The 26,397-nt window shown below is 33.8% G+C and overlaps 2 protein-coding genes across 18 annotated transcripts; one reads left to right on the top strand and one right to left on the bottom strand.

Annotated features, from left to right (window-relative positions):
- Positions 1-75: 75 nt before the first annotated feature.
- On the top strand, positions 76-10,311 carry LOC117241633. 3 transcript variants are annotated; one of them, XM_033507550.1, is made up of 3 exons: positions 76-518; positions 874-1,260; positions 5,596-10,311. In XM_033507550.1, the coding sequence occupies exon 3, from the start codon at positions 5,598-5,600 to the stop codon at positions 9,537-9,539; it is 3,942 nt and encodes a 1,313-aa protein (XP_033363441.1). In that variant the 5' UTR covers positions 76-518; positions 874-1,260; positions 5,596-5,597; the 3' UTR covers positions 9,540-10,311. The 3 variants fall into 3 exon arrangements, with proteins under 3 accessions (XP_033363441.1, XP_033363440.1, XP_033363439.1); XM_033507549.1 differs by lacking the exon at positions 76-518 and adding an exon at positions 725-772; XM_033507548.1 differs by lacking the exon at positions 76-518 and having other exon boundaries at positions 779-1,260.
- LOC117241632 (intersectin-1) lies at positions 10,309-26,306 on the bottom strand. 15 transcript variants are annotated; one of them, XM_033507531.1, is made up of 38 exons: positions 25,976-26,301; positions 25,801-25,856; positions 25,427-25,580; positions 25,194-25,342; positions 24,888-25,115; positions 24,455-24,550; positions 23,664-23,753; positions 23,081-23,254; positions 22,917-22,940; positions 22,477-22,635; positions 22,032-22,389; positions 21,732-21,945; positions 21,488-21,639; positions 21,282-21,404; positions 21,063-21,201; positions 20,683-20,997; positions 20,226-20,597; positions 19,988-20,145; positions 19,711-19,912; positions 19,360-19,644; positions 19,114-19,224; positions 18,846-18,941; positions 18,730-18,738; positions 18,423-18,560; positions 18,202-18,328; positions 17,953-18,117; positions 13,688-13,815; positions 13,503-13,609; positions 13,358-13,430; positions 13,089-13,295; positions 12,930-13,013; positions 12,691-12,846; positions 12,474-12,620; positions 12,167-12,407; positions 11,923-11,997; positions 11,638-11,712; positions 11,050-11,223; positions 10,309-10,969 (listed from the first exon to the last, which is right to left on the bottom strand). In XM_033507531.1, exons 2-38 carry the CDS (start codon positions 25,820-25,822, stop codon positions 10,818-10,820), a joined length of 5,679 nt encoding a protein of 1,892 aa, XP_033363422.1. In that variant the 5' UTR covers positions 25,823-25,856; positions 25,976-26,301; the 3' UTR covers positions 10,309-10,817. The 15 variants fall into 15 exon arrangements, with proteins under 15 accessions (XP_033363422.1, XP_033363423.1, XP_033363427.1 ...); XM_033507532.1 differs by having other exon boundaries at positions 19,994-20,145; XM_033507536.1 differs by lacking the exon at positions 11,638-11,712.
- Positions 26,307-26,397: the final 91 nt, after the last annotated feature.

The raw sequence follows: 26,397 nt of genomic DNA, 5'->3' as shown, positions 1-26,397 counted from the left end.
CGGTGTAAAAAGCAAGAAAGTTCCTAAGTTGAAAAAGGAGGATGAAGAAAGATGTAGAAAGATAATTACATTCGAATAAACGATAGGCATTTTAGAGAAGAAGGAAGTAGAGGAAGGATTTAAATTGATGATTAAACGATTTTGATATGATCCTAGAAGATCTAGCTTGCATTAACGGAGGGTAAGGTCGAAGAAACTGGCACGTTGGCCGGCCCTGAGCAACTCCCAGTAATGTGGGTCGTCGTCTAACTGTTCCACGTACCGTTCCGTCGACTCTGTGCCGTCCATTAGTCAGATTCAACTACTCCTTCTCTTTCTTACCTCCACCACCCGATAGTCGTACACACACGGTGGAGCATCTCACCTCTTCTCTTCCTTCCTCATTTTATCGACACCTACCACGTACTGAGGAATCTTTCTACAATCGATACACACTGAGAAAACCTTAGAAAGTTTGTCCCTGTTCTACCGAGCGTGTTACATTTTTTGATGAAAACAAGAATCGGATTTTTTGTTCCGTATGTAGCATCAACATTGGTGCATCTTTGACCTATATGTTATTTAGATGTGATAAACTACATAAAATTATTTGTAAGAAAATGGATTATAATTTTATATAAAATAAATCATAGTGCATCTTTAAAAAATTAATTTTAGTAGCTACTCAGTAATTATTATTATTAGAATATTATTAGAATTTCACGAAGTTTATAAACAAATACCAAAACAACAACAAAAACACAAGAATCATACATCAGAATTTTAAAAAAGGGTAATCTAATAAAATATGAAAGGTTTATGATAATATTTCTGAAAATCGAAATCACTTCAATTCAATGATCTTTATATTTGGTGATACTTTCATTCCGACAGGAGAATCTTCCGAGATTATCTTTTTCCTTCTCTGGACTTTCGTCTTGCTCTTGTACAACATTTTGTCCACGTTCCTCTGAAGTTCCACCTCTTCGCCTTACCGCCACTACTTCAGCCGTCTTCCTACTATCACCTGGTTGCCGAGGTACCTCAGTCGACGTTTGACCCTCTACCAGGGCTGCAAGTTTTCATGGTTTCGTCGCACGTTCTATTCACCTTCGTCGTGTCCGCGTTTTACGATTGCTTTTCTTGTGACCAAAAGACCGAGAGTGACAGGTTCAACGGTAATTAGAATTGAAGTACATGGAGTTTTAAGTGCTTAAAAATACTGAAGGTCGTTCTGAGACCACTGGGGTGCATCTGCATTCATCTCATCATTGCATCCAGGTATTTTTTTCTATGATGTATTGCTTTCCTTTTAACTACAAAAATTCATTAATAGAAATTATACTTAAAAAGAAAAAGAATACTTTTTGTGCTGAATATTTTTCTATTGTTTTACCTTTGTTATCTTTTTATTTTAAAACTAGTTTCTTTTTTAAAATATGTTTATTTAATTAATGCTTCTTGTAACAGATAAATTGTATAATCAAGTAATGAAAAATTGTAATAATGCAATTATTGTCGAACAATAATATTTAATTTTGCTTAATGAAACTACAAGTTTTTCTACAGATTACTCATTAAATTAAAAAAACAATTAAATTAAGTTATTAAATTAAGTAGATGAAAACGGGGTATTATAATATTTCGTTACAAATTTCACGTATCCAGCGTACAATTAGAATATATATATATATTCTGTAATCATGATACCGTTATAATTAGGCCGAGTTTACGCTGTATTAAACGTTCCATGGAGGAGCATAAATGCACGTGATAAGAACCACGTTGAAACGCGTTAAAAATTGAGTTTGAAACCGGTTACTGCCATTGCGTTTGCAAACGATTCGTTTAACAACGAAGAAAACCTCGACTACACGATGATCTATTTATAATGTTGTCTTCCGTACGTATAATTCAATTGATGATCAAGGTATAATTAAGTAAGATTAAATTAAATGAAGATTAAATTAATAAAAGAAAAAATGAAAGATTCATTAATGATAAGAAGAGAAAAACAGTAAAGGTAATAAAGAAAATCCTGTATTGTTGAAGACTCCGTTATGGCCTTAACAGCCGTGTCAAACAAGATCATACGAGATGAAAAAGAAAAGTTGGGAACAAATTTTTTATCAAATATTTTATTATCTTTTCAATCGAAAACTTATGATAACAATAATAATATTCACATACATAAAACAAAAGAAGATGATTACAAGAAATATATAAAAATTAAAGAGTCCATATAAATAGGTGAAAACATAGAAGTTCATATAAATCGTCTAGAAAACAAGCTAAATTTAAGGAGAAATTCTTAAATAAAAAAATAATGATACAACTATGATAAAAGTTCTAATTGTTAAGATAAGAATAGATTTTCGGTTTTTATGTATTTATGAGAGTGTATAGAATAATATAATATACAAAAATATATAAAATACCCAAAGTATAGTACTTACTATAACATTTAATAAGTAAAACAGTTACCAACATCTAAATTTCATCTTTACAATTATATATATATATGAATTTGCATAGATATCAGCAGCCCGCTGATACAAATGTGCGTACAATCCTGCAATATACCGTGAACAGAAAAAGGGTCAACAAAAAAGTCTTTACTAAAATAATTGATCGGAGACCCTTGAACGAAGTCAATAATCACATTCATCGAGATCACAATGAACCATTGATAGAAGTACGATAAAGGAGAAAGAGGTCGAGGAGGAATGGCAACGATGAATATTATTACGGTTCCCTCCGGTGTCGTTGCTCATGGAAAAGCTGATGATTCACGAACCTGATGTAGCCGAAACAACTCTCAGGACTGAAACCCCAAAAACAAGCCGGTTAAAGTGGGTCATCCCGATGAACAGTACACACGTTTCTGTTTCGTGTACCAGTCACCGAGTTAGGAGGCGGTCACGGTCACGAACAAGCTAAAGACGAATATTATGACCACCGAGAGACCTTGGACGATGATCTCACAGGCAACAATAGATTGTTTCAGGTTGTGTTGCGATCTATCAACTAGGTGGCGATCAATCAGGTTGCAACTGTTCGGCGAGGTCGCGAACCTTGAACGATATTAACGTTTAAGGTGAAGGTAGATTAAAGATGTCTATTAAGCTTATGTTTAGTAGGTTTATTTGAACTTTTTAGTACAAACGAAAGAGCATGAACTGTAAATAACGGAGTTTAAACTTAGGCGAATGCGTGATGAATCTGTTGTCTCTTAAAGTGCCTGGTGTTTATGTTCTGTCAGTCTAGGGGATGTGTTTTAGTCAACGTTTCCTATGACGTGGAAATCTGTTTCTGTCCAATCCTGTAACTGCCTGGCTGTCATGGATGTCCATGGTATCAGCATACATGGTCGAGGGTGCATAGCGTAACGTCCAGTTGATGCCATCGTCCTTTGCCTATTGTCGAGTTTTATCGGGTGTCGAGGTTTATGCCACGTCTTTTACTGTTGAGAAGACCCGTCGAGTGCTTAGGATGCCAATTAACCTCTCGACGCGGTCCCAGTTGTAAATCTTATAATATGTAGTGTGGCAAATTCCGATTTCCCCCAAAATAGAAGATGTGCCATCTATACTGCAAACTGAGGACCACCCAAAACCCTGAACAGATTGTTAAACCTATTGGAGTTCCATGCTTTTATCTACCCACATTAATAAAGATGACGGTTCATTTGCTTCCGACTCTTTCTGCTCTACTTTATTAACACCACAAAGTAATTCTAATTATAAAAGAATATTATTTAATCTCTTTCATGCTGATGCTTCTTAAAGGGTTTGTAAGTTTTAATTATAGTTTATTCCTTAGAAAATGGAATTTTATAATGGAGACTTATAATTTTTTATGATTGATCAATTTATGGTTCATGAGAAGATTTATAACAGGGATGGTACAAAAATAGAAGTACGTTTGGGTCAATTTAGTGAAAATAATATATGGAGTATCTAGGAAATGGCAAAAGTGATTTTTAATCACTTTCAGTATTTCTTTACAAATTTAAGTTTTCTATAGAAGATTGTCACTGAAGTAGAGAAAAGAAGATATGTTATTTAATTCCAAAGAAGTGCCATAATTTTCATCAGTAATCTGTCGTTTAATAAATCTACAAATAAAAAAATAATTAAGTAAAAAATACAAGAACAGATGATAAAGTAAAAATATTTAATCATCGTATTATAATTAATATTTATACTACTATAAAATATTTAGTCACAAATGTTCTTCAAAAAAGATGTTCCTGATGGGTCGGCGGATGTTCCTCGAGGCACCAGTTCCGTTTCGTCTGTGACAACGAAAGCTTGCTCGAAAGTGCGAGTAACAAAATGCTAATGCCAAATACAGCAATCGAGATTGTGGCACAACCTCGACAAAAGCTGCTGGAATGCTACGGGAAGAGCACGAGAAAGAGGAAAAGAGAGAGAGGACGAGAGAACCCGTTACGCGTAGGAACGCGATTCCGCTTGATGAAAGATGTAGCAACCTGTTCCTGTTTATCATTCTATTGTGCTGATGATTTTCTTCGCGGTCAGAGGATCCGTTAATTAGTGGCCAGAATCTCAATGTATTGTCGACGATAAACGACTTTGATTTTCATTTTGCAAATAATTCCTGGCAGTATCGTCCTAAATTTCCGGGTCTGACTCGTGGACCCTTCCTTGATGATTACTGTAAATTACAAATTATTATCAATCGCTCTGAAATGAATTATCGAATTATTTAATTAAAAATACGTCACGTAGATGCAAGAAGAAAAGTTGAATTTCTTTCTGGCAATTGTGAGAATGATTCGTATTTCGAGATTTTAAATGGATTAAAATTTATCACCTAATGAAAAAGAAATAATTCTAAGTTGAAGATTGTAGATGTAGGTATATGCAACTGAACGGTTAATTAATTAATTTGCATTTGTTCGCATTGTTCTTGTTTGGCGAAGGTGATGCAGACATCGGTGACGCGTTTACAGTAATTTCGGTGATGGTATGACGCGACAAATCCGGTGGGCGTATCTTGAACTGTACGTGTATCCCGCATGCACGTTTCACTACCGTGTCCAGATATATTAAATGTAGGACACAAGGGACGGAACTGTTTTCCGGCCTTTTACTTTACCATCCGTCATACTGACAGTTCAGAAAACTAGCAAGCATCGTGGATAATTCGAAGTTTCATAAATATGTATAATAATGAAGTACTAGAAAAACGGAAACCGAGCATGTCTTTAAACGCTTACAACATTCATTTCTCTAATTTGTATAAGAAAATGTAGAATTTCAATTTACGTAATTGAATCTTTAGAAATACTATGTATAGAATATGAAGTCTAATTTGATGCTCTAACTTTCTACAAGTATAATGATATTTTCATTAATAATAGCCATAAGACTGCTATAAATAAGAATCGTAGAGCCATAATATATAAATACGTGTATTATATTAATAAATACTATATGTAAATACTAAATATAAATAAGAAAAGCAAGCCGTGACCAACTTTTACCTATCGCACGTATTCTATAATTAAAGTTAATAAAAATGTATAAAAAAACATTTTCACATAGAACTAAAATTCTTTATTTTATTACCAATGTGACACGCTTTCAGGTATGCGAAGAACAATGCGATTCGATCCATGGATACTAATGGTCACATTGGCCTGCGTGACGGGCACCTTGTCGGAGTATTTGATGGGAGGCCATATGGACAACAGTCCGCCAAAGTCCTTACTGGAGGAGATGGAATCTTCTCCGAGTTTGGCAAGGACGGCGCAGCTGGGTGACCTTGACCTGGATCTTGATGCAGAGGAGAGCACCGCTGCGCTGTCGATGTCGGACGACGAAGAAGCGCCGCGTTATCATCTTCCGTATCCTTTCGCCTTCAACGGTGGCAGACCGTTTTCGCTCGAGAAGGATCCTATCACCGGTAAAATTGACTTCGAGAAGGCGCCGCCAGTCAAAGCCCTCAACTTCAGCACTCGTTATCAAGAAAACGTAAACGAAGATGAAAAGGTGAACAACAAGGACTCAGCGAAGGAGAACGAATCTTATTTAACGAAAAAGAAGATCGAAAACAACAAAGAGACCGATGATGTTAGTCCAAACGAGATTAATCCTTATTCGCCTAATTTTCATGATTTTCTTAATCTTCCTGTTCATTATTCTTCCGACAAGTATGGCAAGGACAAATATCCATTGATATCAAGTTCCTATGCGAATACAAAAGTTCAGAGTGGATCAAATAGTTATAGTACTTATAATCACAAGCCTTATCATGGAGAAACTGTAATGTATTATCCTACCAGAAAACCGTATATGCCTAAGACAACTTCGACTACAACAATGAGAACGACTCCTAAACCAACCCCGTCGACTACATCCAGAGCTATCACCACTTCTACGACTTCTAGACCCACGACAACTTCGACGACGACGACGACGACGATGACGACGACTAGTACCACTACTTCTACTACGACATCTAGTCCTCCACCATCTACTACTGTTTCCACTTCGACGAAAGCACCTGTTGTAACAACCTGGAAGCCTCCTGCCTCCACTCCCAAACGATTTACCGATCATCTGGACGATTACGATGATATTCTTCCAATAGAGAAGCTTCAATCCTCTGTGTACAGTAATGGTCATCAAGGACCAAATAATATAGTGCAGCACAATCGAGATCCTCAGACGATGCCTCCTATAAACCATGAAGAGTATATAGATAGTTACGAGGATTATGAAATTGGAGATGGAGAAGATGCGAAGGATTATGTCTCGATGAAAGAGACGACCAATGAAATTGTAAAAGCTAGTACAGTGCCTAGCACAACGTCGACTGTTCATAATATAACCGCAGCTGTTGGAACTCCAGAGACCACTCCCGTAACCACTACGACAACAAGTACGCCAGTTCCATCATCGTCTGCAATATATTCTTCACCAGTGTCTCAAGAAAGTATCTTCCACAGTAACTCGCTACCGTTCCAAGCTCTTCCTTCGCGTCTAGTAACATCTATGCCCTTGGACAACGAACACAGAATACCATCAGCGTTTGAAAAAGATAATCGAAAACATGGTATTGCGGATAATATTATCATGAACCAGGGATATCGTCCAAACGCAGTTATTAATCAGAGACCAACTGGATTAGGTGGAGGAATTCTGGTAGAGAGCACTAGCAATATAGTGATACCACCTGATCAGGATACAGTATCCTTTGTCCTTGGTAACAGACAGAACGTCGAAGGTGGATATTATTCACTAGGCACTGCAATTGGAGAGAATCCTTATGGCAGTTCCACTGGAATCGATGCTTCTTTCCGACCTTTATATGGTGTTTCACCGGACAAAAGCAATTACGATCCACAATCAGATTACCGAGGAACAATTGGCCTGCCTTCAGTATCCGTACTGGAGAATAATCCTGCTTATGCTGCTCAAACATGGAGACAACCTAATCCTACTGGAACTCAGAAGCTGGCAAACGAGATAGAACCTTCTAGAACACAGAATTCATTCGTAAAAGGCACAGTGCTTATGGAACAGCCAGAAGATAAGAAGGATGACAAGGACGTTAACTACGTGGTGTTTCCTAAAGATGAACCTAAACAACCAGTTGAGGAACACATCGTTGTTATAAACGAAGCTGATGGCTCTGTGCATGAAATAACACCTTCTTCCACAACGTTGAAACCTGTAAGAGTAGATCCTCCAGTTTTAAATGAAGATCACCTGCCACAACTTTCGGAGAACTTGACTCCGCCGGCTGAACGACCAAAGTCGCCACCACAGTTCTATTATCATTATCATCACGGAGGTACGATAAGACCGGATCATCCAAGACCTCAAAGATTGCCTTTACCACCTCGTGGGAAACAACCACCGTCTCCTCCCCTTCCACCACCACCTCCTCCTTCAGAACCTATGGGAATAAGAAGACGTCCTTATCCTCCCGATTCTACTTTGCCAAACATTCTACCACAATTCCGTCCAAATGCTAAAACGTCTCATGGACACCGTGGATCAGAGGCGATTGGAACGATTCCAGCTGGTCAAGGCTATCCCACCAGAGTGAGACAGCCTGTTCAGTCTCATCCTCCAACCAGAAGACCTCTACCACCTCCACCTCCATCTTATCTTCAGAGATTAAACCCTCCTCCTCCTCCAATTCATGCCGTTAGGCTTGCCGGCGCAGCTTCCGCGAAGGCTGAGAACATAGTGCCTCCTCGAGACGTGGAGTCCACGGTCAAGAGGTTTCGCCTTCCATCGATACCAGCCACCTCCAGAGGGGAGGACGATGTTAAACTAGCGCACCGTGTGCCCAATCAGAAATTGCGGTTGGAAGAGGAAGAACGGGCAGAACGTTACTCGGAGGAACCGCCTCAGGTGCCGCCAAGACCTCCCTTATTTCCTAAACGAAGAACTGCTGATCCGCCACACGTAGCTACTCTTCAGATGATCCAACAACATGGCGAATTCGCGGAGGATATTACAGAAGCAAATTTGTCCTCTATGGATGAAAATACAAATGACGAGTCAGATAGAATAGTAACTGAGCAGAATGCAGATAGAAGAAAGTTTGACAGCCATGAACCAATAGCTGAGCCACCGGTTTACGTAGTCTATCCTGTGAATACTGCTGTGAATATTCATCCTGACGATTCTAGAGAGAAAGATGAGAGCGTAGTTGTTGGAACGAGAGGACCACATAGACCCCTTCCTCCAGAAACATTGCTTCAGGATAATGAGGATCAAGAAATGGATGAAGAGCCAAGACCTTCTGTTCATAACGTCTTTAATGGACGGCCACTTGCCTCAGACTTTCCGTATCCTCTGGAACGTCCTGACCCTTCCATTCTTGTCAATGGAATGAGAGAAACGCCATTATTGGTGCCCAGCGATCAGCGACAAGAAGAAGATTCTATGCAAGAAAATACAGAAGAGAAGGACGAAAAAGATTCCAGCGTGAACGTTATACCATACTTACAGGATTTCGTACCTTTCCCAGCAAGGAAGAATGAGGTTATCTCAGCTACCCTTCATCGTTTGCCAGCCTTGCCATCTTCTACGCCAATTGCTTATGTTTATACTCCAACAGCTCAAGCTTCTCATCGTTTAGACGTAGATATGCGTGATGAGGACAAATCTAAAACTGAAAATAGTGATCAGAAGCCCATTCTGTTGCCTTCACAGCAACCCTCTAGTTCCTCCAGCTCTGCGCCGTCTCCACAGAACTTCATGGCGCCGTTTGTAGCAAGTATCAGTGCAGAAACACCTTCAAAGAACGGCTGGAGCGTTGTCGTGGTTGAACCTACCATTAGTAGAAAATCGGATGACGATTCTTCCGAGACCACTTCGAATGCAGAAGAGTCTCAGACAGAAAAAACTGAATTCGATGCTGAGAACTTCAAACCACAGCTCTTCGGTGGATTCAAACCGATTTACGAATTTCCTACGCAGAACGAAGACCGATCAGAGCGTAAAGAATCCAGCGAGTTGGAAACAGAAGTGAGCACGCATTTTCAAGAGTCTGCCAATTCGACAGTTTGATGAAAGCATATGTTTATCGTGTAGAAATATTAATTGAGCGAAAATAAGCTTCGTTTCGAGTATTTCGTTAATTACTATTACGCTCCTCTTGGCATTGCTGTCTTTCTCCAGAATGAAAGATTCGGACCAATCTTAGTTGGGTTATTGGAGTAATGCTGATTGGAACACTTGCTTTGAAAAGGGAACTAAAGATCTCGAAACTATGTGCACTGGTGACTGGGACAATTCATTGTCTTCATGGGGAGTTAAACTATACAAGTCTGAATATTCACATGATCTTTGATAATTTTGGATCATTGAATTCGATGAGAAGGGTTGGATGCAATGGGGTGCAAGCGATACAGTCCGAGTTAAATACTAACAGTTTAGTAACAATCTTAACTACTTCATGTAATGCAACATGTTAGAAACCATCTTGTAGTAAAGAACAAAATTTTATTAAAGGTATTTGCACCGCTTTGCATGTAATCCTCTTGATTACAATGACTACAAGGAATCATCTACAATATTTATTTTATTAAGAAATTACTATATTTATATTAATTTATCTATTTTATTTATAGACTATATAGTAATTTTATAAAATTCTATTGTGTTAAATTGTAGAAACCACCATATTTTGTACATCTACTTCATACATTATCATAGTCAGCCTGAATCTATCTAACGAGTCAATCTGAAGAATGTATACTACATTACTTATTTTCTACTTTCTCATTGATGATCGCAATTATATACTAAGCAATTAATATAATAAATTATTCCTAAATTATTTATTGCATACTTCGTTTATTTATATTAATGCCCTCCTAAATGCTTAATACTTTGTACAATGTGTTTAATACAAAAAACAAATGCTCTCTGGCTATATACTATCAATTTTACAATAACAATAATACTGTGGCGCTTCAAACGAATATAAATTATTAATTTCTAAGGAAGACTAAGAATTGACATGATTGGATGAACTTTATACAACATGGAAAGCAATATAAGTACTCGCTTTCTTATAAACTAATATCAGAGTATCAATTCCATATGATGAAAAGGATGCAATGCAAAGAATGCATATATCATAAACTTTCTTAAAATACAATAAAATAAATATACAATAAAATATTAATTGTTTTGTGCCCTTATTGATCACTTATAATTACCAAACTACAATTACCAATTACATTAAGGCAAGAATTTGTTTTCTTATAATTAATGATATAGAAAATCTAGTCAGCAATAACAATTTTTAGTTTATGTCATAGTCATTTACTTCTAATCCTTTTATCGATTACCAAAGAGTCGTAAATCCAACTTTAGCACAACGACGCCTTTTTCGACTTCATGTAACTGAATACGTTTCTGTATTGGCCCACACGAATCTCTACTATCTCTCATTATGTCAGCAACTCTTATTTCTGCTCGGCCGAGAAATTCTGTGATAATATTTAAAATATTTTGTTACTCTGAAATTCTTTTAGTTATGTTTATATGAGAAGTATAGAATTAATTTTACCATCTGGACTATAATAGCCTTTATCGAAGACCGTGATACATAAAGTATCCTCAAGTAAATCCTTTACTTGAAACTGCATTGATGTATCCCATAAAGGGCAATCAGTTCCTGATATGACACCCGTTCTCTCTTCCTGTGAGCCCATACTCACTTTACAAAACGTATTGCACTTTCCTATAAAGTTCGATATCTTATTATAATTGTTATAACATTAAAAAAATTGAATTTTATGTAGGATAGATTATAGTGCTCATACTATTAATAAAGCATAAATTGCAAGTGTAAATTGCAGTTGCATAGTTTTTGCAGCTAAGATGTAAGATAATAATATTATTAAGTTTAATGTTACTAAATAGCTAGATACTAACATCATCTACTACTGCAAAAAAGGCCTCCCATACATGCGCAATATATTTAAGAAATGAAGAAGCAATAGAGATAGAAAAGAAAAATTTTAAAATGTTTAGCTAAAATATAGGATGTATGATTTTCAATTCTTTGTAATTTTCATCTTATTTGTGTTTATCTATAGGTCTGTCCATGTACCAAGTCTCAAGGTAGAACTTCCATGCAAGCAGAAAATTTTACCTTTTTTCAACATAATTAAATCTTCAGCTTCCACAATTACTAATCGAAGTCTACCCTGGGGTGGTCTTCTGCGAACTACAATCATGCCAGATCTTTGTTAGTAAAATTGCATTGTATAGTTAGAGAGTGTAATTGCGATACGAATGACCCTCGATAGTTTTATTTCCTTCCTTTCATCGTACGCTTTTACAGAAAAATAAAAAATAACAACCAAGCAACCAAGCAACCAAGCAAAGCACATGCACGAAAAGGCAAACAACTTAAGCACACACAAGTTTAGCTTACCAGGTATTGTCTTTAAATTGAAACCTTCAAGCACTGTAACAAGAATTCTGCCACACGCTCCAAATTGCGCCTGCTCTGTTTACTCACACATATTACGCGTTATTATACGTTAAATTTATTGTATTCTTATACGTTGCATTATACTTATGAAAGTTACTATTACAATAACGATACAAAAATAAACACGGAGTATATTATAACTTAACAATAATATGTAGCTAGATATAACGAAAGTATGACTTACTTGATCTTTGTCTTTGCAAACGTGTTTTTTCGTTCTCCATAAATTTCTTTCTTGCTTCTGTAATTCTTCTGATCCATAGTGAACATTCACTTGGAGACGGTGCTAATAATATTATTGGCTTTTTTTGGTCTTTCAGTCGCAATATTTTTGTTGAATTTTCTGAACCCTCACAAGAACCTAAACTAATATTACCATTCATTTCTGAATCACCCAGAAAAGATAATTCGTTTAAAAATATTGGCTGCAATAGATAAATATTTCCATTAGTACCGTTATACTGCTATTACAGTAATTTACTGTAAGATACCTTTCTATACATCTTGAATTTTTGATGTTCGTTTCTCTCAAATGAAAACTGTTGTCCAGTGGATGAAGACTTTCTGCTGAGTACTGGTTGAGCAAACAGTAAAAAGTCGTTTGTGAGAAATCCAACAAGTTCTTTTCCACTTTTTGCCTAAGAGGCATTAAGGTATTATAAAGTTGTTATTACATAAAAGAAATGTGGTCTCTTAGATTTGACCTACCTTATGAAGTATACCAAAATGAAGAAGTTTTCGTGGACCTAAAGAATTGGTTAAAGAATTAAAGATAAGTTGTTCTTCAAGACCATCACATGCCACATGTGTTTGCAACCATTCTAATCTATCACTATTTTCTTTCTCTCTAACTCCTTCGTTTACCTACAGTAAAATAAATCAAATTAATATTAAAACGTTAGTAATTCTTTTTTTTAACTGAACAGTTGATATTTTAAAAATTTTACCTGAGTACAAAATTCTTCTGCTTTAGCCAATGCTTCTTGGAGATATTGCCTATCAGGATGGTCAACTGGTGTGTGCTCTAAAATCTAAAATAATAATGGTAAATTGATGTAAAGATGTTTATACTTTTCTGAAACCAAGAATAGAAAGATGATAGATACTTTGCCAATAATAAGAGGATACTTTGTTATCCTTTGCATTGGTTTTATAAGGAAAGAGCTCAAAGGCATTCCTTTTGTACGTGGATCTTGCTGACAAATTTGAGCAACTTTGACAAATTCTGGCATAGTTTCAGTTAATCTCTGAAGATAGACAGCAGCGGATATTTGGCAACTGCAGAATCTTATATATGCTGACATTCTAGGTATCTAAAATATACGAATATTAAACTATGATATAAAATTAATTACAAATAGTAAAAGAAATTTACATTTTCACATAGAATGTCTCCAATCATTCTTACAATCCCTCCTTCACTATTATCTCGTCGTATCCGTAATGTTCTGAAAAATATTTATTAAATAATTAACTGGTATTCTAAATGTTTTTTGAATTATATTTATATAAAACGCTACCTTAAGAAATTATCGTTACACGCAATGATATCTCTCCAATTAACAAATATTTTATCTACTTCATCCACGGTTAAAACTAAACTTTCAATGAGAGGTTTCTCGAAAACCTGTAAAAGAATTTTTACTTTTAAATAAATTTAAATATAACACATAGGAAATTATTTTATATAAAAATTGTTATATACCTCGTGAACAAGTCTCATGTCTTCTATATATGCCTGTTCAGTTGTGATAAGTTCTTTTATGTATTCTTGCCGTTTTCTTTCCATGGAATCCAATCCAGCCACTAGTAAGTTAGTTGTCATCTCATTAGCTACACATAAAATGTATGCAGAGGTTTTTCAGTCTCTTCTTATTTTTTTTTAAATGTACTTTAGCTAATTTTAGGTGACTTGCTCCAAATAATAAATGAAGTTTTTAGCAAAATTATTACATACAATTTTGTAAGAATTAAATGTTTGAGAAATGAAACTTAAAAATCATAAGAAAATATTCTAAGTATTTATGTTAGTCGTCGGGTTTCACTGAGTAATGGAGAATTGTTGTACTCAACAATACTTTACAACAGACAGATACTTTATTTCAATCAGCAGTTTTGCGAATACGTCTGTATATTATGTATGGATATGTGTACATATGTATAAGAACGGCGTGTATATGCATATGAGAAATTTCAAATATATCCACATGAAGTGTGAACAAAAACCTGTAATAGATACAGAACGATTTAAACTTGTTCACACTCATATTGTGTCCTTCACTCAAAAGTATACCACACACAATTTGAGATTCATAATGAGATTCGACGATACAACAAACAATATGGATATTTTGCAAATAGTAACAACCTTAAGGATATAGCACTACATAAGTATTTTTCTCATCTAAGAATAACCAGTTGCATAACTTGCTTTACACATTGTCAACATGTTTTAGATAAAGATTACAAGATTATGGGCGCATCTAGAATATTTAATATTAAGCACACAATGTTTAGTTCCATGATCAGGCATATTTATACACTTTTTTTTGCAAAGAGTTATATAGAACGTGTAAAAGGATTAATTAGTGTATAAATATGCTGATCTACTGTGCGCTTTTGCGGTGATTCGAAACTAGTTATTCCATCAAATTCCTGAATATTTCAATGGAATGAATATTAAATGTAATACAATACATTCAATGATTTCTTCTACTAATTATTTTGTATTACTTCGCAAAATTTGTATAAAATTTTAAACACTACAAAATTAGGAGTAATTAGAAGTAAAAATAGTAAATTATTTCAAAATAATAAAGCGACATTTAAGTATCTCAGCACAGAGATTCGTAAACTTATAAGCAATAAATATAAATAAAGAATAAGTAAATAACAATACATTTGTGAAATAACATTTAGGTACCCTATCCTTAAATAATCTAAACTATTATACTCAGGAGTAAATTGATGGAAAAACTGGTTTACGACAATATAACATTACTTAACAAATCATTCTCACCACTGGAGATAATATCTACCTAACTTTATGATTATTATTAATGATATTTTAATGATGATTTAGGCTCTATAATAAAAGGCTGTGAAGAAGGAGCACATCATCTTTCATTATGTTATCAGACAAAACTCAAAGCAGAAAACAAATAATAACTATACATATATAGAATAAATAAATAGGAACAACGGATTTGGTTAAAACTTATTGAATTCAAAAGAGAGCAATATTTTAATTCTCTTTGTAAACATTATGCACAGTATTACTACATCTCTTTCTGATTCCTATACTTACATATAAAATTTTGAATTTAAACAGAAGTTATAGACTGTGTAATTGTTCAAAAATTTCAAGGCTATGTAAATATCTCCTATATATTGTAACAAACTCTTCACCCATGGTAAAGAAAAGGTTAAATGAAATATTCAACACTATGATTTAACAACTCCTTCTCCCTTTACATTGAAGACAAGCAGAAAAATAATATTCTGTTGCCCATATTGTTGCTCTAGGCCTCGGCGCAATATAACTGTACAAACCATCTGTATTGCACACCAAATAACGTACTAATGCTAATAGAAGAGAAGGGAACAGAGACAGGCAGCAGTTAAACATTTTAAAAAACTTCACTCTCAGGGACATTAATTATAAAGTTCTAATACTACTAATAGCACTTGTACACGTAACTTTTATTGATCTAACACTTTAAGCCCTTTAATTATTTAATAATGTTTCTATATTTTTATTTACACATAAAGCTGTTCAAATGTTAAATACATAGAGTAGTATGAATGTTTTACAGATAAATACTTCGATGTTTATTGTCTTCGCTTCTAGCAGAAAATTCTTCTGTTCTACTATAGCTATATCTTTGAATATAACCGCATTTTTGTGGATTTTAAAAAATTTTTTTTTGGGCCAAAAGTGCTAGTATAAACAGAAAATACGTCTAATGTCCTCTAAAAATTAAACTTCTTAAATAAATATATGTTCCTTCCAATTTTTATTTGAGATATTAGATACTAATGGATTTTATTTCAAATGGTTAAAGAAATCATATTCGATTTTTAAGCTCTGTCCTAAATTAAAGTAGAGGGTTGAGGTAGGATTTGGTGCACATGTCAGGTGGTTGTAATAACACGATATTAACTAGTTACTCAATATTTAGCGCTCTCCTTTATGAGTATATATATATATTATATATATAAATACTGCGCAATGGTAATTGCGTTTGTAAACCATACGTAGAGATTCAATAGTTTAAAGGATAATAGTCATTAAAACATATGGTAACAATTTGAACGATAATGAAAATAAAGGACCGAGTAGGACCCTGAACCAGAAGAAAAAGACTCGCAATAATTCGGAGTAATATAAAAACGAAGAACCAGCCCTGAGTCTGTCTTTCCCTTCTTTTGCTTTCATTTCTATGCTCATTGTCTCCACCGATGAGACTTGTTGGTTGTAACATGTCGCGTTCAGTGTAGAGACTGCTATCATTCTTATTGCACTCGAGACGCTTTTATTTTAGCCTGCAATGCTGCGGTGCTGCTCTGCTATCCTTTATGCTGCATGTTAAGCAGAGGCGAAAGATAACAATTAGTAAAAAGGATTGCTTCCAAGTATTAATGACAGATATTCAAATTCCTTGAAGTAGCTATTTCGCTTTATGACACTACTATTGATATTATAATTCCACTCAAATACTTTATGAAGCAATAGCTTAAAGTAATAAAGCAAATTAACAAAGATTATATAGACGAATAAAATAATAATAAATAATAAAAATAAGTAAAATAAAAAATGTGATTATAATGATTATTTATATTATAATGATAACGTTTATAATTTGATATAATATATGCTAAATAAAATGTTTTTCTTATCTAACTCTTTGATTACACTTAATCATACGATATTTCTAAAATAGGGATAAATTTAAAATTTTGTACTAAATATTAGATAATATTATATAATTTTCCTTTAATTGTATACATATATATAAAATCCTATAAATATTTTATTGAAACGAAGCAGCTACCTCAAACGGACAGACGGACGGACAGGCAGGCATGCAGGCAGACAGGCAGGCTGTATAATAGAGAAAGTACGCTTCTTTGATAACTGATTCCGCAAAAAACTACCCGTTATAAATAGACCAGAAATAAAATAACGATTATTGTAAAGTACCGCTATCTTTGATATACCGCTTTCCAAGCCAAAGGCGGAATTTGAACGCAGCCATATCAGAGGAGGAAGCACACATAACATCCGTAGTGTATAATAGTGAAAGAAACACTGTTTCCGTATAATTTTTTATCATAAATTAAATGTAGTTCTCATAGACTACAAACAATGAAAATCAATAAGTAATATTTATATATCTAACTTATCAAAGAACTTGTCAAAATATTCAATAACTATCTTATTTATGCCTGTAATTTATAGTTAATTTCAAATTAATTCTATAAGTTATTAGATAAATATTATATATATAAATGACTATAATATGTAAATAATAACGTATTTAAAAGCAGATTTTTATGATATTTTTAAAAATATAGAATTATACAGTATGAAAATATACATTATGTATAAGTAGATGAAATAGTATTCAGGAAATTACTATTTTATGTGGTCCTACTAAACGACCGTCGCATTAGCTTATAAATTGCGTTATTAAAATTTTGAAGACTGATACTGTCATAACATCGATTTATATCTTATAATGATAGATAAAATTTGAAACCTGACGGTCGTCCGTCTATCCGTGTATTATAAATTGCAAATATGGTATAGCAATTATATTTGTTTCATATAATTTCAAATTGTATTGCATTAGTAGGTTACAAAACTGTTTCAAAACTGCTCCTTATTAAACACTTATGATAGACATAAATTATATTTCAAATTCTATAAAAGAAATGTAAAACTTTGAAATGAAAAAGAATACTTACACATAGGAGATACATAATTACTAGGGAAAACGCCAGACATTCCGTTCAATTCGCCTTTCCACCATGCTGCTTCATCCTTTGCAAGTACGGTTATAACGTCGCCTTTCTCGAAACTTAATTCATCCTCATTTTGAGCCTGATATGGGTACAATGCCATAACGCGTTCTATATTGGTAAAATATGTTACTGATATGTTCCTCATATTTAGTGCATATAAAATAACATTACACAAAGTTAAAAACTACTCACCAACATTTGGATCTGTAGGAGAGTCTTGATATCCATGAGAAACAGGTGTACTTCGATTGCTACTACTGGTTAAAGGTTTAACATAAGAAGCTGGGAACCAACCAATTTGTCTTTTTTTACCACGTGCCTAAACAGTATAGCAAGAACACGAAATATAATACAATTATAAATAAAAAACATTATTTTATCATAGTTAATTTGGAAGGACTAATAAATTATACCTGTAATTCTCCTTCCCACCAGCCACTATCTGTCTTCTTACGAATCATTATTAATTGCCCCTTTTGTAAATCTAACTGCTCAGAACTAGTGGCTTGATAAGGTGCAATAACTTGTACAATTTCAGGTTTCCTTCCTCTCTGTCAACAAAGCCTTTGTGTTATAAAAATATACTATATATTCTACTCATATATATATGCTATAAATATTACAAATGTATATTATTATTTATAAAGCCATAATATATGGATATCAAGCACAAAATATAAGACAGTACTTAGCAGGTACATTTTGTAACAAATAAAGTACCTTATGATACTGCGATAACGGGACATCAGCAATAAAAAAAAACAATTAAATTTTATTAAATAACCAATATTAAATATTCCTAAATTACATATATGTCATAAGCATATATTAATTACCTGCTGCGCAGCCATTGCGGAAAAATCTGGCAATTCTGCTCTATCTTCCGCGGCTTGTCTTTCATCTTCAAGCTGCTCAGCAGTTTTCTCTGCTTGCTAAACATGGGATATATATGCGTCTATCTTTATACCTTACAGGCTAATTATTAATGCGTACAAAATTAAATCTATAAAGCTTTTAAATACACAATAGCTTTTTACAATACAGAGGAAATGTATTCTCAACATAGTTAGAAAGTAGAAATATTACAATCAAAATATTACGAACCAATGTTGTCTGAGCAATTGAAGTAGCTGTTTCATGATTACTTGTGGTTGTGTCCTCAGTTGTTTCAGTAATCGCGTTTGTTTCAGATACGTTAGTAGTTATAGAGGCACCCTGATTAATGTTATATATGTTAAAATTCTAAAATCTTGTTTTATTTCTTATGCATATCATCACATTGTATAGTAAAAGTTGAAATTAGTTACTGAAACTTCACTCAATAAAATGGAAGGAGAACCACCATTTTACCTGATCTGGAGCATCGCATTTTTCTACATAATTGGCAGGAAAAATTCCATTCCTATCTCCTGTAGTGCCTGTCCACCAATCACCTTCCTTTTTAGTGACTAATATAACTTCTCCTTGGTTGAAAGTTAAGTCTCCAACTTCGGCGGAATCATACGGATATAAGGCTACGTAGTATTCATTAAGTCCTTCAACTACTGCAGTTTGATTAGCAGAAATTTCCTTGACATACGATTTAGGGAACCAACCCTTAGCTCCATTACCAGATGTACCATACCACCAATCCCCCTAAAGAGTTAAAAAATGCATTAATGTAAATGTATATATACGCTGTGAATATATCTTTATACTAACCTGTTGTTCATCTACTTTAATAATATCTCCTTTTTCGAAGAGAAGATGTTGCTCTATCGTAGGACGATAGTGATACAAAGTGGTTACTTGTATATCACAAACTACACCTAATCCAAGAGTAGGTATGATAGGTTCAACAGGAGGAGGCTCATCGCCGAGTGATCCGGCATCAGATACATTCTCAGGAACTTCAGCAATCCCTCTATATTAAATAAATATAATAGTAAATTATATATCTTTTTAGCAATTAACTATAATTTCAGTTTAATTAACTAACTCTAACGTTCTCTTCTCCACACTGTCTTGTTGTACGAAAGCATTATCATTTGCGCTGCCAACATCTATTGGTTCTACATAAGATTCCGGGAACCAACCAGTATGACCACGAATTTCGCCAGCCATCCATCCTGGTTCTGCATTTTGAACAGGCGGTACCTGTTAGAAGAATAATTTAATTTTTATATTCTATGTTCTTCATATTGTTCTAATATACGAATATAGTTTTATAATAATACCAAGATAATATCACCAGGTTGAAACGATATTTCGTCTTGATTTCTAGCTACAAATTCGTATAAAGCTCTATATTTCATAACCCCTGGAGTAGTTTCTTCCACTGCATTAGTTGTGATGGCATCATTAACGGGCCATGCAGAATCGTTAACTGCCGCTGAAGTATCATTCCAACCACTATCACCCCATGCAGATGTTGTATAATCAGTACCAGCTCCAGTACCACCACTTGCTCTGAGTTCTAAAACTTTTAATTTTTTATCTTCGAAAGTTAAGTAAAGGTTCTTACAGTCAGCCACTAAAGTTTCCAGTTGCGTTTTAATATCTTGAAGCTGGCCATTATTATTTTCTATGTCAGCCATTTTAGCATCAATCTGTTAATATTAATTTCATATTAAAAAATTACAGCACTTTTAACATATTATATATTACACTGTATTTTGATATACTTAAGTATACCTGCTGTTGCAAATCAGCAATTTTATCCTTCATTTGTTTCAGGGTAATTTGCTTATTATCGAATGCCATTTTGATTGCTTCTTGGCCCGCCGACTCCATAGCTGTATTTAGCTTATTCTTTGCTTCGATTCGAGCTTTCTCTTGACTCAAGGCTAGTAATCTTTGGTTTTGTTCTCGAAGTTTATTCTTTAAGGCAGCCATCTCTTGTAACTGTGCATCACGTGTCGACCGCATTCCATCAATCGTCGTTTTTACTCCAGATACACCAACTCGAGTGTCACAGATTTTTTGAGATAGTTCTTTCACTTTATCGTTCTACGTTGTAACCAAAATATTATATAGATACTAATTAGTTTATTAATAATCTCTTCAATACTTACAAGTGTTCCTAATTCGATAGTTAATGTTTGATTTCTTGCTTTCAATTTTAGTAAGACATCTTGTTCTTTCTGCCTCTGAGTTTGAAGCTCTTGTGATTTCTGTTTTTCCCATTCTAATTGTCGTTGTCTTTCCATCTCTCTGTTAAAAGAACAAATTTGCATTACTGGAAATTTTTAAGATCTTTATAGATGCAAATATTCATATAAAATTTCACTTACTTTCTTGCTGCTTCTCTTTGTTCTTGAGCTCGTTTTCGTTGTTCTTCCTTTTCCTGTTCAATCTCTTTCTGCCTTTGCATTTGTTTCTCAATCTCTGCTTGTCTTCGTCTTTCTTGTTCTAATCTGTATAATATTTGTTCTCAGTCAATATAAAACACTTTAATACAAACGTTCACCTATCCAATCTTCAGGAAACATTTGTTTACCTAATTTTCTCTTGTTTCTCAGCCTCTTCTCTTTCTTTTCGTTCACGTTCTTCTTGTTCTTTACGTTGAATTTCTAATAAAGCCTTGCGCCTACGTTCTAGCTCCGCTTGTCCTTTCTCAAAGTTTTCTTTACGTTTGTCTTCAAAAGAAGTCTGTAAGAAAACCAATTGTAATAGATAATACCTATTATTATACATAATTATGAAATTATTTAAATATAGATATACAAAGAAAGAGAACTTACTTGCGGCATACCAGCCGATGGATCTACGTTTTCCGTTCCAGTTTGTGAAAGTGTTAAGCTACTTTGTCGTTGACGTCTGAATGCAGGTGGTATAAGTTCAATTGGTAACGTGGTAGGTATCTTTTCACCAAGCTTAGCTATATCACATAAATGCATTGCTAATACAAATTCGTCGCAACTCAAACGACCATCCGAATCCATGTCCGCTAACGCCCTAGTGACACATTTACATTCTATAGAAATGTTAAGAATTATCCTTTCGATTGTTATTGTTTAATATTTGCTGTTATATTATTATACCATATCTGTGCCAACACTTGTTGAGGTAATTGTGACTGCACCATAATATTTCTGGCCTGAGGGCCAGATAGAAATCCAGATCGCGCCCTGTCCCAGGTATTAAATAATTGAGTATATTTCAATTTTGTTTGATGAGGTACAGCCCATTCCACAGATTGCGGAGAACCTACTGAATGCTGACTATGTTGTGAATCAACCGAACCCACCCTATCTATACTTGGTGGACGTGCAGTTGTGCTTAATGGTGTACTTGTAGATACTGGTGTTTGAGCAATTACACCATTCACTAACGTACTTGCTGTGGTTGCTGATGCTAGAGGTAAACCTACAACTGGAGGAGTCGATACTACACCAGTTCCTGAAAGAAAATGTAGTAAATAATGAATCATATCATGTAATAATAAAACAAGATACTTTATGATTACAAAACTTAAATTATATATACCAGTGGACATTGGTGCAATAGATGGTACCATAGTAGAACCACCTGCAATCATACTAGTACAAGATAATGGTTGCATAGGCATTGCTTGTGCCATACCAAAAGCAGCCATTGGTGTTGGAGTTGTATTTAAAGGTGCAATTGGTGCTGCTGCAGACATCCCTGTTTGAAAAAAAACATGTTTATTAAATATATGTTATCTGCTCCTGTGTGATATTAAAAATACTATTCGATGAATGATTTAGTTAATAATGTTAAATTACTAATTATCATAGTTTATTATCTACAGTAGTGCAGTATTTCTTATATTAGAGTCTTAGCTTAAGGTATAGGAAAATCAAGATTTAAGAATACCATAAAAGAATATTTAAGTTACATTATTTATTAGTTAAATTAAGTAAAAATAACAACTATGTCTTTCTACAGAATTTAATAAAGTATACCTGAAAACTCAAGATCAAGTAAATCTGTAAAAAGAGGAATAAAACATCATTCACAAATCAATAAATTTTCTGATTCAAATATATCACTGGAAACTAAAAATCTAAATAAATATTAAAGAAATAATGAAGAAATAGAGCGTGGACGAAAGAACATATGGTTTTACCCATGGTAGATGTAGTCATTGGTTGTGCAGATTGAACAACAGGAGGAACAATAGCCGTTGCAGAAGCAGGTGGAACTTTGACTGGTGAAATCCCAGTAGCGACAGGACTATTAGGAAATGAAGGCGGTGCTGGCTTCGGTGGTGGACCACTAGTAGCAGGTGAAAAATTTACCCCTAAAATACATAATTGCATTTTTAAAAACAATCTCATTAAAGAATTACTTTAAATAAGATGTATAAAATAAAAACATGATATAACAGCAAAGCAAAGCAATAGCAAAGTAATTGAAAAATAAAATAATATAAATTACAGCTGCAACAACTGGAAAGATTAGTAATAAAGGCAAAATTAATTCATAATTATGTGCATTTTATACTAAAATGTATGTATTTGATGCTATTGGATGGTCTTTTATTAAAGTAAAGTGTTTATTGCAATAATATATAATGCAAAAAGGAATCATTTCTTTATATTAAAATTTAATTCTAAAGATATGGGAAACTATCTAGATTTACATGCAATTTTATCTTTTAAATAAATGGATAAACTACTTCTCAAATCTCCTTTGCACTTTGAACATACCAATATTTGAGGGTGGTGTAGGTCTTTGAGAAGGACCACCACTAGGAGTGGTGGTAGTGGTAGTGGTAGTACTTGTAGAAGGCACGATTCCTTTTTTTTTGCAGCACAAATATTATATTATTGTATACAGAGTTGCATAAGTGGGCAGTTATATATATATAAAAGATATATATAGAGAGGAAAAAATAATAAAGTAGAATATGTATATGCGTAATCAGTAAACAAAGCCATTGCAACATTGATTATACATATAATGTCACATATAATATACATACTGTATTGTGTGTTTTTATAATGAAATAAAAATATAGATGTAGACATGAAGCATAAAAATATATCTTTTGAAGATAAGTGTTTGTGTTATCTTTTAGTGATATGTAATTGTGTAAAATATAACATAATACCATTTTGATAATGATATTGTACACATTATTATATATGTTAATATTAAATAATATGTATTATTTACATTACAAAGTTAATTATATTTTATGTTCCTAAAATGATACGAATGACATACAATATTTTTACAAGTTAGATTTAATAAAATATAAATAATTATTTAAAATATAGCGAGTTCTTTCATGCAAAAGTGAGTCTTTGCATAAAAATATTAATGCATATACAACAGCACATCATAACATTATATTATTGATAATATCAAGAAAAAGGAAAAAATATGCCTTAAAGAAAAATCATAATATTTTTACAAAACTTGAAAGAAAGGTACGAACTAGAAGAAAATTCAGACATAATCATTCATATGTAAACATCCACTTCTTATAACATACCCACAGAGGGTGGTGCAGGTCGAGCAGGTGGCTTTGACGCTGTGTGAGTTGTGGCATGTGTAGTGGCAGCCACATTCTGTCTACTTTGTCGTGATGCTGTGTAGTATGATGCATAAGTATAATAATGCTACATAATGCTGTTTGTTACATAAAATGTATCTTTTTTCTTATTTTTTTGGATCTATAATATCTATAATAAGCAATGGTAGTAATTGAAATAGACTCTAATTCTTAATAATGGAATATTTTGCTGTTATGATATACATCAATCATAAATTCAACTGAAAGATGATTTGTATTTGTTGTGAAATAGAATTCTTAACAGTAGTGTAAGAGTTTTGATGAATACTATGAAAATTTATATTTCTTTCACCATATGTACTCATTTATATATGCTTTAGATACTTGAACATAAAATTTTTAGAGTAATCACCTGGTAAGGTCATTGGTGAAACAGGCCTAATAGCATGTCCTGGTAATGGTCCATTTACAGGTGGTGGTCCTATAAGTGGACGTGGAACAGATCCAGTCATAGGCATCCCACTAATTAAAGGCTGTACTGGAACTTGCGGTGGAGCAGATAAATTTACTAATGAAGCAACATTATTCTGTGGTAGAATATTAGCAGCTCCGTTTGTTAAGTTCGTAACATTACTATCACCTAAATATTATCAAACATTAGAGTTCAGGACTCATAATTGAAGTAATCTTGATTATTTACTATCTTTATCATACTTACTGGCAGATAGTGACTTCAAACTCTGTATTAAAGCTGAAGGCAAGGCTTTAGGAATTTCAAAACCACGTAGCTTTAAATTAATTAATTTACATGCAATACTAAATTCATTTATGTCCATTTTTCCATCTGCATCTGTATCTGATAAAGCCCTATATAATCATGTTTTTATGATATGTATGATAATTTCTGAAGATATTAAATACCAGAGTGATATAATAATAAAATGTTAATACCATATTTGTCCAAGGATGACAGGTGGAAGCTGTGATTTAAGTAAAAATTCTTTTGCTTGCTCTCCAGTAACAACTCCATTGATTGGTTTTAAAGAATCAAACTGCTCTCTATATCTTGCACGTTCTCTGGGTTGGATTACCCAAGGATCCATACCTGAAAGAATTGCCATCTCCTTTTTTATCTTATAATATTCAAATAAACGACTCCTTTTGAATGAAAGTAAAAGTATTTGTGAAATGGTCTAATATTCAATCAATAATATCTACAAAATCAGAAATTTCAATTCTCTCCTTAATTCAGTTACTGTCAACATGACAACTAAATAGGAGCATGCCTGTCACTAGGCTTGGAAACAAAGAAACAATTGACTTACCCGGAGTTTGAGGGGTGGCCATCTCTGTTCACCCGTAGGTGACCACCGAATCAAATCTGTAATTAAAGAAATATATAACTTTTATAAAAATTATTGTAGAAATCGATGAGAGAAATTTGTGATTTCAAGGTTAGGTCATGGTGACCGAACTTAGCGAAAGTGACTCGCTATGTACCTCACGAAAGAAGAATTGTCGAAACGCTATAAATTTAGCGTAGATTCAATCACGAACAAACCCAATTAACTGAATACTACGAGTTCATGAACTTGAAGATTGATCGAGACCCTAACGCACACGTATAAGAGCAAGATTTTTTCTCACGCCAGTTACACAAACATACAACAGTGAACTACTTTCTTTGGCTATGAGACCTCTTTTACAATTTTACTAAAAGAAATTCATGATTGCACGTCGCGACGTTAGCGATCCTTTAGTAAGAAACAGAATCAGACAGATTTCTTCACTATACCGACAGTACGCGGGTCGGCCCACACTACTGACGTACATACGTCACTTTCACGACCTCGGTTATTTCCGTAAATCTTCGGGAGGAATCGATAGCTCACCCGAAACCGCCTCGTTCATTTTCGGCAGAA

Source organism: Bombus vosnesenskii, unplaced genomic scaffold (assembly GCF_011952255.1).
Source record: "Bombus vosnesenskii isolate JDL3184/JDL3185 unplaced genomic scaffold, Bvos_JDL3184-5_v1.1 scf7180000016261, whole genome shotgun sequence".
Lineage (NCBI taxonomy): Eukaryota > Metazoa > Arthropoda > Insecta > Hymenoptera > Apidae > Bombus > Bombus vosnesenskii.
Note: the sequence above shows the minus strand (reverse complement) of the source record. Positions and strands in the feature narration are given on the sequence as shown.

Excerpts from the sequence above, each read along its gene's own strand:
- LOC117241632 (XM_033507531.1), bottom strand. The coding sequence starts at position 25,822 with ATGGCCACCCCTCAAACTCCGG. Across the intron at positions 25,581-25,800 it reads GGCCACCCCTCAAACTCCGG|GTATGGATCCTTGGGTAATC; the intron begins GTAAGTCAATTG and ends CAATTCTTTCAG. Across the intron at positions 18,118-18,201 it reads TCCTACAGATCCAAATGTTG|AACGCGTTATGGCATTGTAC; the intron begins GTGAGTAGTTTT and ends TTACCAATATAG.
- LOC117241633 (XM_033507550.1), top strand. The coding sequence starts at position 5,598 with ATGCGAAGAACAATGCGATTCGATCCATGGATACTAATGGTCACATTG.